The sequence below is a fragment of the Balaenoptera borealis genome, assembly GCF_965194805.1.
Source record: "Balaenoptera borealis genome assembly, chromosome: 4".
Lineage (NCBI taxonomy): Eukaryota > Metazoa > Chordata > Mammalia > Artiodactyla > Balaenopteridae > Balaenoptera > Balaenoptera borealis.
In genome coordinates, this window is record NC_138861.1 from 136,713,839 (window position 1) to 136,726,219 (window position 12,381).

Genomic DNA, 12,381 nt, shown 5'->3' on the forward strand with positions numbered 1-12,381 from the left:
AATCCATTCTTTTTCAGATTCTTTCCCCATATAGGTTGAGTAGAGTTCCCGGTGCTAGTAGGTCCTTGTTAATTATCTGTTTTATCTACGGTAGTGTGTATATGTTAATCCCAACCTCCTAATTTATCCCTCCCCTAACCTTTCCCCTTTGGAAAACAAACCATAAGTTTGTTTTCAAAGTCTGTGAGTCTGTTTCTGTTTTGTAAATAAGTTCATTTGTATCATCTTTTTAGAGTCCACATATAAGTGATATCTATATGATACTTGTCTTTGACTTACTTCGTATGACAATCTCTAGGTCCATCCATGTTGCTGCAAATGGCATTATTTCATTCTTTTTTTATGGTTGAGTAGCATTCCATTGTATATATGTACCACATCTTCTTTATTCATTCATCTGTCGATGGACATTTAGGTTGCTTCCATGTCTTGGTTATTGTAAGTAGTGCTGCTCTGAACGTTGGGGTGCATGTATATTTTCAAATTGTAATTTTTTCCAGATACATGCTCAGGAGTGGGATTGCTGGATCATATGGTAGTTCTATTTTTATTTTTCTAAGGAACCTCCAAACTGTTCTTCATAGTGGCTGATCTAGATGTTCTCATTCAAACTGTGCTTTGCTACCCGTTAGTGGGTTGTGAAATCAATTTACTGGTTCTGACTTACTTAAAAAAATAGAAAATATCAGACTGCACTGAACATAGTAAGGTTAATATGTTTTACAATTCATACATAAATACAAATTTAATTATTTATAAAACATATGTTTTTATGCACACACGTATATATGTGAGTGTTGTGTTGACTTGGTCACAAGGTAAAATATTTTTCTTACTATTGGACTTAGAAAAGTTTGAAAGCATTTGTTATAATTAATCTCAGCATATTTTGCTATTTATGCAAACAATTTCTGTTTGTTCCTCAGGACTTTCTATAACTTTTCTGATCCCATTTCTACCCAAGTCTAGATTGGGAGTTCCTCTTCTTTGTTCCTATGGTATTCTGTGTATGTTTATAATAGCTTAACATACTATCTGACACATAGTAAGTGCTCAATAAATGGTTACTTTTATTAGGAAGAAGATCAGTACTGAATATATCCATTGACTAACATTAGCAGTAGGATGGTTTCAAGAAGAAAGGAGAGAAGTAACATTAATTACATACATATCTGCAATGTGCCAGCTCTGGTCTAAGTGCTTTACGAATATTATCTATTATTGAAAAGTAGGATATTATTATCCCCATTTTTAGAGAGATGATTATAAGCCTAGAATTCAAATGTAGTTCTTTCTGGTTCTCAGCCTTTTTGTTTTCTACTCATCTAAGCTGTCTCACAGTGATTGGTTAGTGAGTAAATGACAACTGAGAGACTGGTCATTTGCCCCTGCTCTTTACTCCAGCATTTATGCTGCATATTTGGATTGTATTATTAATGTTATATTTTTGATCTTTGGAATTAGTTTGCTAAAAAATAAGACTAGAAATTCAGATATTGTAGTAGTCAGTTGGCCTTTACCAAAAATCTAAGAATCCTAACATTCCTCTAAAATGTCATTTACTTGATAAAACCTAAAATTTCTCAATCCTCCTTTCCAGAAGGAAAGAAAGAAGCCTAGGCTTCACCCCCAGGGGTTATGATTTCACTGGTTTGGAGTGGAGCCTGGGCATCAGCACTTTTTAAAAGCTTCCTAGATGGTTCACATATGTAGTCAAGGTTGAGAACCACTGGTATCAATATAATATGATCCCATAAGAGGAGTATTAAGACAGGTTTGTCATTCTGAACTGGTGTTTCTTTAGTACTCAGTCCCCTTAGCCTCAGTCATACAAGCTCAAGGAATAGTGTCACTTATGGCTACCAAAGGAAAGGGCTCAGGTTAGTGTATGGTTGGTAGTCCTGCATTCCTCTTGCCGTCTTACCAAGAAACCTGTTTATTCTTTCAGAGAGACCGTCACTCTCTATCTTGTAAATAAGCTGGTTACAAAGGACATATGCATGCATACGCGCGCACACACACACACACACACACACACACACACACACACACACACACACCCTTCTTCCTGTGAATAATGGCTGGGCAGTATTATGATACCAGGAATGAAGAAATACAGCCTCTCCTCCACTGAGGCACCCAGAATGACTTAAGGATTCTAAATGAGGAATTTTCTAAATTGCGACATGTTTTATTTGAATAAGCTAGATGGTCCCTTTACTGACCATTGACCTTGTCCATGTCCATTGACCTTGTCCATGTCCACTCTCATGGGTTCTGCTCATCACCATTAGTTGAAGGTTGAGCCCATGTAATTTCTTGATCCACTGTCCAAAACTTGTCTCAGGTTCTTTAGGTAGCTGTAAGAAGAAACAAATTTTTCTGATTTATGCAGTGATACAATTCTTTTGGCAAAATATCTTTTATTTAATATACTTTATAAGCAGGAAGACTCTCTTAGGAGACATTTAATTAGGTTTGTCCCTTTATAGTTGAATGGGTCAACCACACCTAGGGTCTATGGCCCAAGAGTATGGTCTTTATCTTCCTAGAGATTATGTTCAAGAGTATTTAATACCATGTACTAACACACCATTATAAGCCTTGGTTTGGGAAAAAATCTAAAACATTGCCAATCTGTCACTCTTTTGAAATACCAGGGAAAAATACCAGGGAGTTCTTCAGAAATACCAGGGAGAGATCCTCTGTCTGTTCAAATAAGCCATAGTGTAGTTGTCCAAGGGCTGCCTCTTATTTTGCATATTCCCAGTATACCTCCGTGAGATGCTATGCCTGAGTCAACAAAAATAGCAAAGCCAGCTGTGGATTACTAATTACCACTTCAGCTAAAAATCTTCATACTAAAAATTACATACATTTGAACACTTTTGTTTGAGATTATTTGTGTCATGTTTTCCTGTATCAGTGCTGTTAAATATGACTATTTGCATTGTCATAGGAAAAATTTTATTATAAACTTTTTATTTTCTTCCCACAGGTATGGATTAGAATGTCTGTTCAGGTTTTATAGTTATGGACTGGAAAAAAAATTCAGACAAGAAATTTTTAAGGATTTCCAAGAAGAAACCAAAAAAGACTACGAATCTGGTAAAACAAAACAATAACCTTATTCTATTTGGAAATTGTAAATCTGAGTCTGTCAATAAATAGGGAGTTTGTAACTGTTTTTTTAGGGCAGACTATTTAAGACTTTCAGGCCACTGTTATGGTTTGTGATGAAGGATAGAGCACCGTATAGTATGAAGGTCTTACTTGTGAGATGTTGGAAAATAGCCACTCCGAAGTGTTTCCTTTATGGATTTGTATTTTGTCTTTATTCATTTGACACACATGACTACTCACTGATGTTCCATTACATGAAAATTCTATGCAACATGAGCAAGTGTGCTTGGAAAGGTGGAATAGCACAGTAACAGTGCAGACTCTGGGCTAGATACCTAAGTCTGAATCCCATTTCCCCTACTTTGTAGCTCTGTGGCCATGGGTAAGTTACTTAACCTTGTTAGAAAAACAAACAAACAAAAAAAACTCCAAAAACCTTGTTAGCCTCAGTTTACTCATCAGTAATATACCCAAGAGCACCTATATTATAGGGTTGTATATAGTTCAAATTAGTTTAATATACAATAAACCACTTAAATAATACCTGTTACATGGCAAATGCTCAATAAATGTTAGCTGCCATTATTCATTACAATGTCTTATCTTCAAGATCTAGATAAAGTGTATATAGAAGACATGGTTTAATGCTGGTAGGATCATATCCAATATGAATCATTTTTTAAAGATTCTATATATTTTATCATGTATGTTCTTCTTTGTTATTAGGTCAGCTGTATGGATTAGAAAAGTTTTGGGCTTATCTAAAATATTCTCAATCTAAGACACATTCTATTGACCCCAAACTTCAGGAATACCTCTGTAGCTTTAAGAAGTTGGAAGACTTCCGTGTTGACGTAAGTTTTAAGTCCTTTCCCCTGTATTATTTTTATTACTCTTATGCTTGAGCTATCAGTGACTTTCTTAAGTTTAATTTTATAATTTTTATTTTTTAAATTTAATATTGAAAATTTAACTTTCCAGTTTTGAAATCAAACTTTAAAAGAGGTGCAAAAGTAGTATAGAGAATTCCCATATATTCTGTTTACCCAGAGTCCCTAAATGTTAATATCTTACATAACCATGGAGCAATGGTCAGTTCACTTTAATTTTGATATGCATGATAAACATTTTATGGTTTTAGTAACTTTTATGTGGATATGTTACTCATTTCTCACTAGCAGTTTTTATTTATTTATTTATATATTTTTTTAACGATTTCTTTATTATTTATTTTATTTTATTTATTTTTGGCTGTGCCGGGTCTTAGTCGTGGCACACGGGATATTCGTTGTGGCACACGGGCTTCTCTCTAGTTGTGGCATGTGGGTTTTCTCTTCTTTAGTTGTGTCGTGCAGGCTCTAGGGCCCGTGGACTCTGTAGTTGTGGTGCGCGGGTTCCAGAGCATGTGGGCTCTGTAGTCTGCAGCACGCAGGCTCTCTAGTTGAGGCGCATGAGCTCAGGAGTTGTGGTGTGTGGGCTTAGTTGCCCCACGGCACGTGAGATCTTAGTTCCCTGACCAGAAATTGAACCCACATCCCCTGCATTTAAGGTAGATTCTTTACCACTGGACCACCAGGGAAGTCCCCTCACTAACAGTTTTTAAATTTTTCACTTTTTATGTACTTGTATCCTATAGTTTCCATAACACGTGCTCATATAACATGGATTTATGGTTCCCCACGTAATAAAATTAGGGCAAGAATGTTATGTGCATGTGTAGAGACAGGAGAATAGGCTTTAGACAATTTGATTTCAAGAGGAAAAGGAAAACATTTTAAAAAAAGAAGGGGATGAGCATAATAAGTTGAAAAGGAGAAAGAAGAGAAGAGAGAAATAAGGAAAGAAGAATCAAAAAGAGCAGAAAAGAGAGAGGTGAAAGGAAGGCTAGGTTCATCTCTGCTTAGTATTATAATTAGTTTGTCTTTTGTAGTTTTGTGTAAATAGATTTGATAGCCCAAGGATGGAATTAATAGAAGTGCCTCCATCTCTGGAATTAAAGAGCTGTGTTTCAGACTTCCCTGGCAGTCCAGTGGTTAAGACTACGCATTTCCCAATGCAAGGGGCATGGATTCGATCCCTGGTCAGGGAACCAAGATCCCTCATGCCTTGCAGCATGGCCAAAAATTAAAAAAAAAAAAAAAAAAGCTATGTTTCTGGAGTGGTCCAGCCAGTTCTGTCACAAGATGTCCCTGCTTTATAATACTAGTGATTTTTGCCCTATCTGAACAGAAGCCAAGAATTCAGACCTCTGCTTTTAAATACTGTGGAAGTTTGGAGAAGGAAGGGGTTAGAGTTATAAATGCTTTGCAACTGACAGAAGTTGCATAAAGAAGGAAAATAGCCTCTCTGAAACATTTTCCCAGAGACAACGAACCCAGCCTTATGCTTATGCCCTACTATTTAGTTCAAGCCCTAAAACACAGTAGCTTAATAAACATGTTGAATGAAAGAATTGACTGATAAGGAGGAAATTTAAGTTTAATACCTTAAATTGCTGTTAAGTTTTCATTATACTAATAAAATCTACTGAAATGCCGGCATAGTTTCCCTCTGTTAGAAAAGTCTGGCCTTAGATTTTGAAGGGAGGAAAAAATAGTAAAATCATCACTATGTTGTCTTTCATAATTTGCAGCCCCCTATAGGTGAGGAATTTGAAAGAAAAAGACATTCATCTACTTCTGGTGAGGAGAGTAATCGTCACAGACTTCCATCTAATTCCTCTACAAAGTCACCGAGTGCTGCTAAGCCTACACCTGCCAATCGGCTTCGGGTCCCAACAAACTCTCCCAGAAGGAATACTTCACAGCAGTCCAATGACAATTCACACCAGAACAGTGCTGCCTCAGTCTCAACACATGGTGAACTGCCTGAGAAATAGACTCTGATGAAAGTTGTTTGCCCTTGAAATCAACATTTACATCAGTAATTATTGGGGGAAATCTTCTGATGTTTAATTGTGATAAATTGGTAGCATTGGAAGAAAAATGGTAGCATTTTTTTCTAGGAAGATAAATTCTAAAAACGTTTTCCCTGATTTCACGAATAAGTATAATTTTGGTAACCTTTTATAGAGATCCTCTAGTAATATATTTTGGTCTCAAATATATATTTGAAATAATATATTTCTTTTTCAAAGCCATTGTTTATAAGAACAGCATTCCTTAAATATATACAAAAACAACACGAGGAATGCCTAACATTTCAGCTCATACTTCTTAAAGAAGATATAGTATGTTATAGTCATCTATTCTATAGAGCTTTCTTAAAGAATCCAATAACCCCACTGTCAATTCATATTTGAACTTACCAAAAACAAAGGACAATTATGTATATGTTTTTTAAATTCAGAAAAAGAATGTGAAATGATACATTTGCTTTTCTTTTAGATTTATAGTTTAAAGAAAACTATTTTTTTTTTTTTTTTTACAGAAGTAGAAATATATTGCAGTTATATTGAAGTATATGCACTTTGGATGTTGGGTTTTGCTTTTTTCCCCGCTAGTCATGCCTCATGATTTCCATAGTTATTGTTGTGTTGGTATGGAGTGTTCTGAATTGGCATCAGCCAGTTACATATTAGAAGAGATTTACTTTTTGTGACTCTATAAACCTGCACAAGTAATTGAAAACTGAGTTGGGATTGGTTGGAATACTGTCCTAAATTAGTTAAATCTTGCACTGTTTTGAATGCATTTGCTGTTTGTACATCTGCAGGTGTGTATGTCACAAGTAGTCAGATTATCTTCAGTTTAAAAGGAGTAACTTTTTGTGTCCTTTACTTTGTTTTATGCTTATAAAAAGTGTTTGCAAGAAATGAATTGACTTCTAATTTTTATTGCTGTTGCAACCGATGTAAATGATAGTTTCAGTTTTTGTGGGAATTAAAATAAAGCACTTATTCTAAATTATTTGAATTGATTTTTAATTATTTTTGTTTAGAATACAGCTGAAAAGCCGTAATTTTCAAATTCTGCTAGTAGAAGACCACTGTAGTGGGTGGGCCAAAAGTTTCGTTCATTTTTTTTCTGTAAGATGTCTTTAACTTTATTTGAAACAATTTTGTTAGATTGTATGTGACAGCTGTCAGATCAGCGTGCATTTAAAAAAAGACTTACCAAAATTGGTGAAGTTTTGTGTAGCCATTTTAATATTGAAGATGGAAGAAAAAAAGCAATATTTTTAGCATATTATGCTTTATTATTTCAAGAAAGGTAAAAATGCAACTGAAACACACAAAAAGATTTGTGCAGTGTGTGAAGAACGTGCTGTGACTGATCAAATATGTCAAAAGTGGTTTGTGAAGTTTCATGCTGGAGATTTCTTACTGGATAATGCTCCACGGTTGGGTAGACCAGTTTAAGTTGATAGGGATCAAACCGAAAAAATAATTGAGGACAATCAACATTATACCATGAGGAAGATAGCTGACATACTCAAAATATCCAAATCAAGCGTTGAAAATCATCTGCACCAGCTTGGTTATGTGAATCGCTTTGATGTTTGGGTTCCACATAGGTGAAGTGAAAAAAACCGTCTTGACCGTATTTCCTCATGTGAGTCTCTACTGAAACGTAATGAAAATGTTCCGTTTTTAAAACAAATTGTGACGGGTGATGAAAAGTGGTTACTGTACAACAATGTGGAATGGAAAAGATCTTGGGGCAAGAGAAATGCACAACCACCAGCTACACCAAAGGCCAGTCTTCATCCAAAGAAGGTGATGTTGTTTATATGGTGGGATTGGAAGGGAGTCCTCTATTATGAGCTCCTTCCGGAAAACCAAACGATTAATTCCAACAAGTACTGCTCCCAATTAGACCAACTGAAAGCAGCACTCGATGAAAAGTGTACAGAATTAGTCAACAGAAAATACATAATCTTCCATCAGGATAACGCAAGGCTGCGTGTCTCTTTGATGACCAGGCAAAAATCGTTACAGCTTGGCTGGGAAGTTCTGATCCATCCGCCATATTCACCAGACATTGCACCTTCGGATTTCCATTTCAGTCTTTACAAAATTCTCTTAATGGAAAAAATTCCAATTCCCTGGAAGACTGCAAAAGGCACCTGGAACAGTTCTTTGCTCAAAAAGATAAAAAGTTTTGGGAAGATGGAATTACGAAGTTGCCTGAAAAATGGCAGAAGGTTGTGGAACAGAAAGGTGAATACGTTGTTCAATAAAGTTCTTGGTGAAAATGAAAAATGTGTCTTTTATTTTTACTTAAAAAACCGAAGGCACTTTTTGGCCCACCCAATATGTTGTGAATGAAGTTTCAGTGTTAAACTTACATCCATTTTTATTTAGCTTATATGTTTTCTTGTATTGGCAAGAAGCAGCTAGTTTAATACACTAAATTTATTATTTTCTTTTTGGTGTCTGGCTCTTATAGAATGACAGTATTGAAATACATATCTTATTTGGATAAGTGGACTATTCTTTAGTAAATAAGAGATTTTCATTAGGTTATTTCCATGAATAAATGATAATCTGCCATTTTATGATATTTAATATTGGGGAGGTCATTTTGATATTTTAATTTTAAGAAAAAGTCAAGTCAAATTTGAATATTCAGAAAATATACTTAGATCTTGGAAAGAGAATGCAAAACAACTAATAGATTTAGAATAATAAATTTTAAAATGTTTTCTTAAGTGCAGATGTAGTTCTGGCTTTTCAGTGAGGAATTTCCAAACCATGCTTATTAGCTTTAAGCGGTCTCTTGAAATTACCTAAAATTATCTAAGAATCTTTCTCAGTATCCTTTTTGTGTTGAACACATACATCTGAAACCTGTATTTAACCTAAGATTACTTCCACTCACCTAAATATGCAAATGTAAATTTGATTGGAAAATTGTATATTTTATATGAAAATACAGTAATCAAGAGTTTTGTGATGTGTAATAAATTAGTAATTTTATCATATTATTTTGATTATAAAAACAGTACATGTAAATTAGGAAATTTAGAAAAGCGCAAAGAGGAAAATAAAGTACTTTTTTAAAAAAGAAAAAAAACTGGTATCATGCTATACATATAGCACTATAACCTGCTTTTTCACGTAAAGGTGAGCATTTTCTGATGTCATTAATCTTTCTACACCATGACTTTTACAAGTTATGTAGTATTCTAGCATATGGATGTGCCATAGTTTATTTAGCTGAATCACCTATGGTTGAAATTTTACATATGGCCAGGTTTGGGCTGTTACAAACAACAATTTAATTTATCTGATATCCCTACAGATAAATCTTTGTGTATAAACTTGGAGTTATTGCCTAGCATAAATTCCTAGAAGTTGAAATTCTAAGTAAAAATGTATTTCCATTCAATGTACTCTAGAATGGTTGCACAGTTTACACTTTTACCAACAGCATCTGCTTTTCTATGTCCTCAAAAACTGGTTATTATAAATCTTTCTCTTTGAAAGACTGAGAAGCAAAAAATATTATTTTAATGTCATTATTAAGATAATCATTTTAATCAGGTTACTAATGAGTGATAATTTTTATCGTTTATTAACTACATTATTTGTAGATCGCTTGGTCATATCTTTCATGTTTTCCTTTTGGAGTGATTGTCTTTTTCTGATTTATAGAGCTTTTTTACTTATCAAGGCTATTAACCCTTTGCTTTCTAATTTTGTTTATGTATGTTTGACATAGTATGTACATTTTTTTGGTAAAAAGTTTAAAAATTATACCCCTTAAATTCCAAATGCAAAACTTAAGCAAATAAAAGCATTGTTATTCAATGAAAAGAAAAATATTATTGACTATAAATCTAAATAGTCCTACCCAAAATATGTGTAAGTTCCTAGAGAACTTCCTTCCTTGTGATTTTGTAGTTTTCAATTTTATTAAATAAAAAAGACAACATTAAAATGTTTAAATCTAAACTACTTGTCCTTTTAAAGGGATAGTTGAAGCCATCTTTGGAATTCTTTATACAAAAAGGAATTAAAGAAGAAAGTTATATTTTAAAATAGATATCATTTTAGTTTTTAAATAGATTTTATTTTTTAAACTTGTTTTGCCTGTTTGGGACTTCACTCTGACATTCTCTCTTGCTTCTCCTTGCCATTATACTGAATGATATTACCTCTTTCTGTGCTTAATCTTATCTTTCACCTAATTTCTTAGCTCTTACGAAACTGCTTATTTTTATTTTATTATATAGGAGACGGATCCAAGAGAGTAATACCTAATTATATCGCCACTAGATGGCAGAATGGAATAAGATCAGTAAGTCTTTTGAGAGGCATGTGTGTGTGTGTGTGTGTGTGTGTGTGTGTGTGTGTGTGTGTGTGTGTGTTGAAGAACTCTCACTCCATCTTGTGGTGATATGTGATTATATCAATTACTCTTGCATTCCTAATAGCCACATGTTCTCAACAACTCGTGATTATCTTGTTACAGCAATGCCAAATTGTGCTTAGTTATTAGTAAATAAATACAGTAACAGCATTAAGTTTTATACATGGTTAAAGATAAAAATGCTATTGCTTTGGTTTCTTTTTTGTCATTTCACTTAAAAATTTGAAGTACTTCATTAGCATTATTTGTGATTAACTCTTGAGCTGTAAACAAGGCAAGAAAATTTTAAGATGCGTCTGTTTGTCTAGCTAACCTGTGTAGTTAAATCCTGCCTGAAATATGAGAAACTTAAAACTAGATGGTACTCTTATGACTAGAACAAAATGTTATCACATAGTTAGTTGAATGGCAGAGCAAGAATTTGTACTCAAATAGTCTAGCTCCAGACCTCGAGCTAGTCGTCTTAACCAGACTGTTCTTTAATAGCTTGAAATATTGGAACGCATGAACACTGACTCCAGAACTCAAAATGCTGTGATTCTTAACTATTATGAAATCAAGATTATATTCTTGTGGTTAAGACTGTAAAGTTGTTTTATCTTGGGCATCTTCTGCAGTAACGAGTGGTCTAGTGGAATATTTAAATATATAAGTACATTAAGTGCAATATGGTAAATCCTCTTTGGGGGGGAAATCATGATTAGTGACAATATCACTCATGTGTTTAAATATTTGCCTAGAATTAGCTACAGTAAAATAAAAACTAAACATTTTATTCAGAATACAACTAGAAATTTTGCATTACATTAGAGTTACTATTGTCAACTGAAGATATTAGATACTATTCTATTCAGAAATAATGGTGTTCCAGTCTTTAGAAAGCTTGAAGGAAATATGCCACATGGGTTAATTAACAGGAAGTACCTCTGGCTTTATAATTTTTTACCAATTTTCTGAATTCTTTACAATGAGCCTGTTTTTAACTTGGCCAATTAAAGACATGATTTGGTTAACAGAATGGTTTCTACCAATATATTACACATATTTGCCTCAGATAAAAAAGCAGAATGTGCTGTTTGTTGTTTTGATTTTGTTTCTTCCGGGTAGCATGTTAAGTCTACAAAATTGAATACCTTTCTCAGGTATTTTAAGGTACGTTAGACCTTTATTACAACATGAACACAACCATAGTACTGTAATGTTTTTAATGTTAAAATTTTCTGGTTTCTGGTTGAATGCCCTTAAGTATAATCTAAGGTGAGACTGACTTTTAATGCGTCAATAGAAGGGCTTTGAGAGGGAAGATCTGTGAGACCCCAAAATTTAATATGTAGAATTTTACATACTTACAGGTTCTTTGGGGGAGATAATCCATAGCTTTTTATCAGATTTCTACCAGGATTTATGATCCCAAATATGTTTAATAACCACTGCTCTAGAAATAACTTAGCTTATTTGTCAGACACATGAATTGAATCCTGGCCCCCCTCTCTGTTACAGTCCTTCATCTGCAAAACTGCACTTGCCTCATAGTGTTATAAAGATTAAATGTAAAGCATTTAACACAGTTATCTGACGTGCGGTAAGCACTCAGTAAACATTAGCTATTATTAGGATTAAGAACTGGACCAGTTATCTTCAGGTATGTAAACATATTTTCTCCAATAGGCTTTGAATGTAATTTTAAATCTTCATGTGAAATTAATCTACTTAAAACATTTTAATTAGCAAAGTCAGATTCCTTGTAATTGTTTCATTGTCCTAGGATAATAACATTATGAACACTTTTCTGCCCTTCTCACCTCCACGAGAAAAGAACTAGGGTGCTTAGATGCTGTTATTTCTGCTGACTCTGAACAACTGACAAGGGTATGAATTCCATGAAGCAGTCACCAGATCATGAATCTGATTATGGTAATGTCTCACTTTTAGTTATTTCGTC

At 34.0% G+C, this 12,381-nt stretch overlaps 2 protein-coding genes across 11 annotated transcripts in view; one reads left to right on the forward strand and one right to left on the reverse strand.

Annotated features, from left to right (window-relative positions):
* The window catches only part of LARP1B (La ribonucleoprotein 1B), a 130,935-nt gene extending 123,904 nt beyond the window's left edge, over positions 1-7,031 (forward strand). For 9 of the 10 annotated variants that reach the window (XM_082389755.1, XM_082389756.1, XM_082389757.1 and 6 more), the window contains 3 exons: positions 2,999-3,108; positions 3,850-3,977; positions 5,756-7,031. In XM_082389755.1, the coding sequence (XP_082245881.1) occupies positions 2,999-3,108; positions 3,850-3,977; positions 5,756-6,001 (484 nt within the window). In that variant the 3' untranslated portion in view covers positions 6,002-7,031. Of the gene's footprint in view, positions 1-2,998; positions 3,109-3,849; positions 3,978-5,755 lie in introns of those variants that run through there. The other variant, XR_014243880.1, reaches the window with a different exon arrangement.
* Positions 2,053-12,381, reverse strand: part of PGRMC2 (progesterone receptor membrane component 2) — a 61,001-nt gene continuing 50,672 nt past the window's right edge. Inside the window, exon 3 of the mRNA XM_082389784.1 lies at positions 2,053-2,360. Within this exon, the coding sequence (XP_082245910.1) occupies positions 2,353-2,360 (8 nt within the window). The 3' untranslated portion in view covers positions 2,053-2,352. The remainder of the gene's footprint in view (positions 2,361-12,381) is intronic.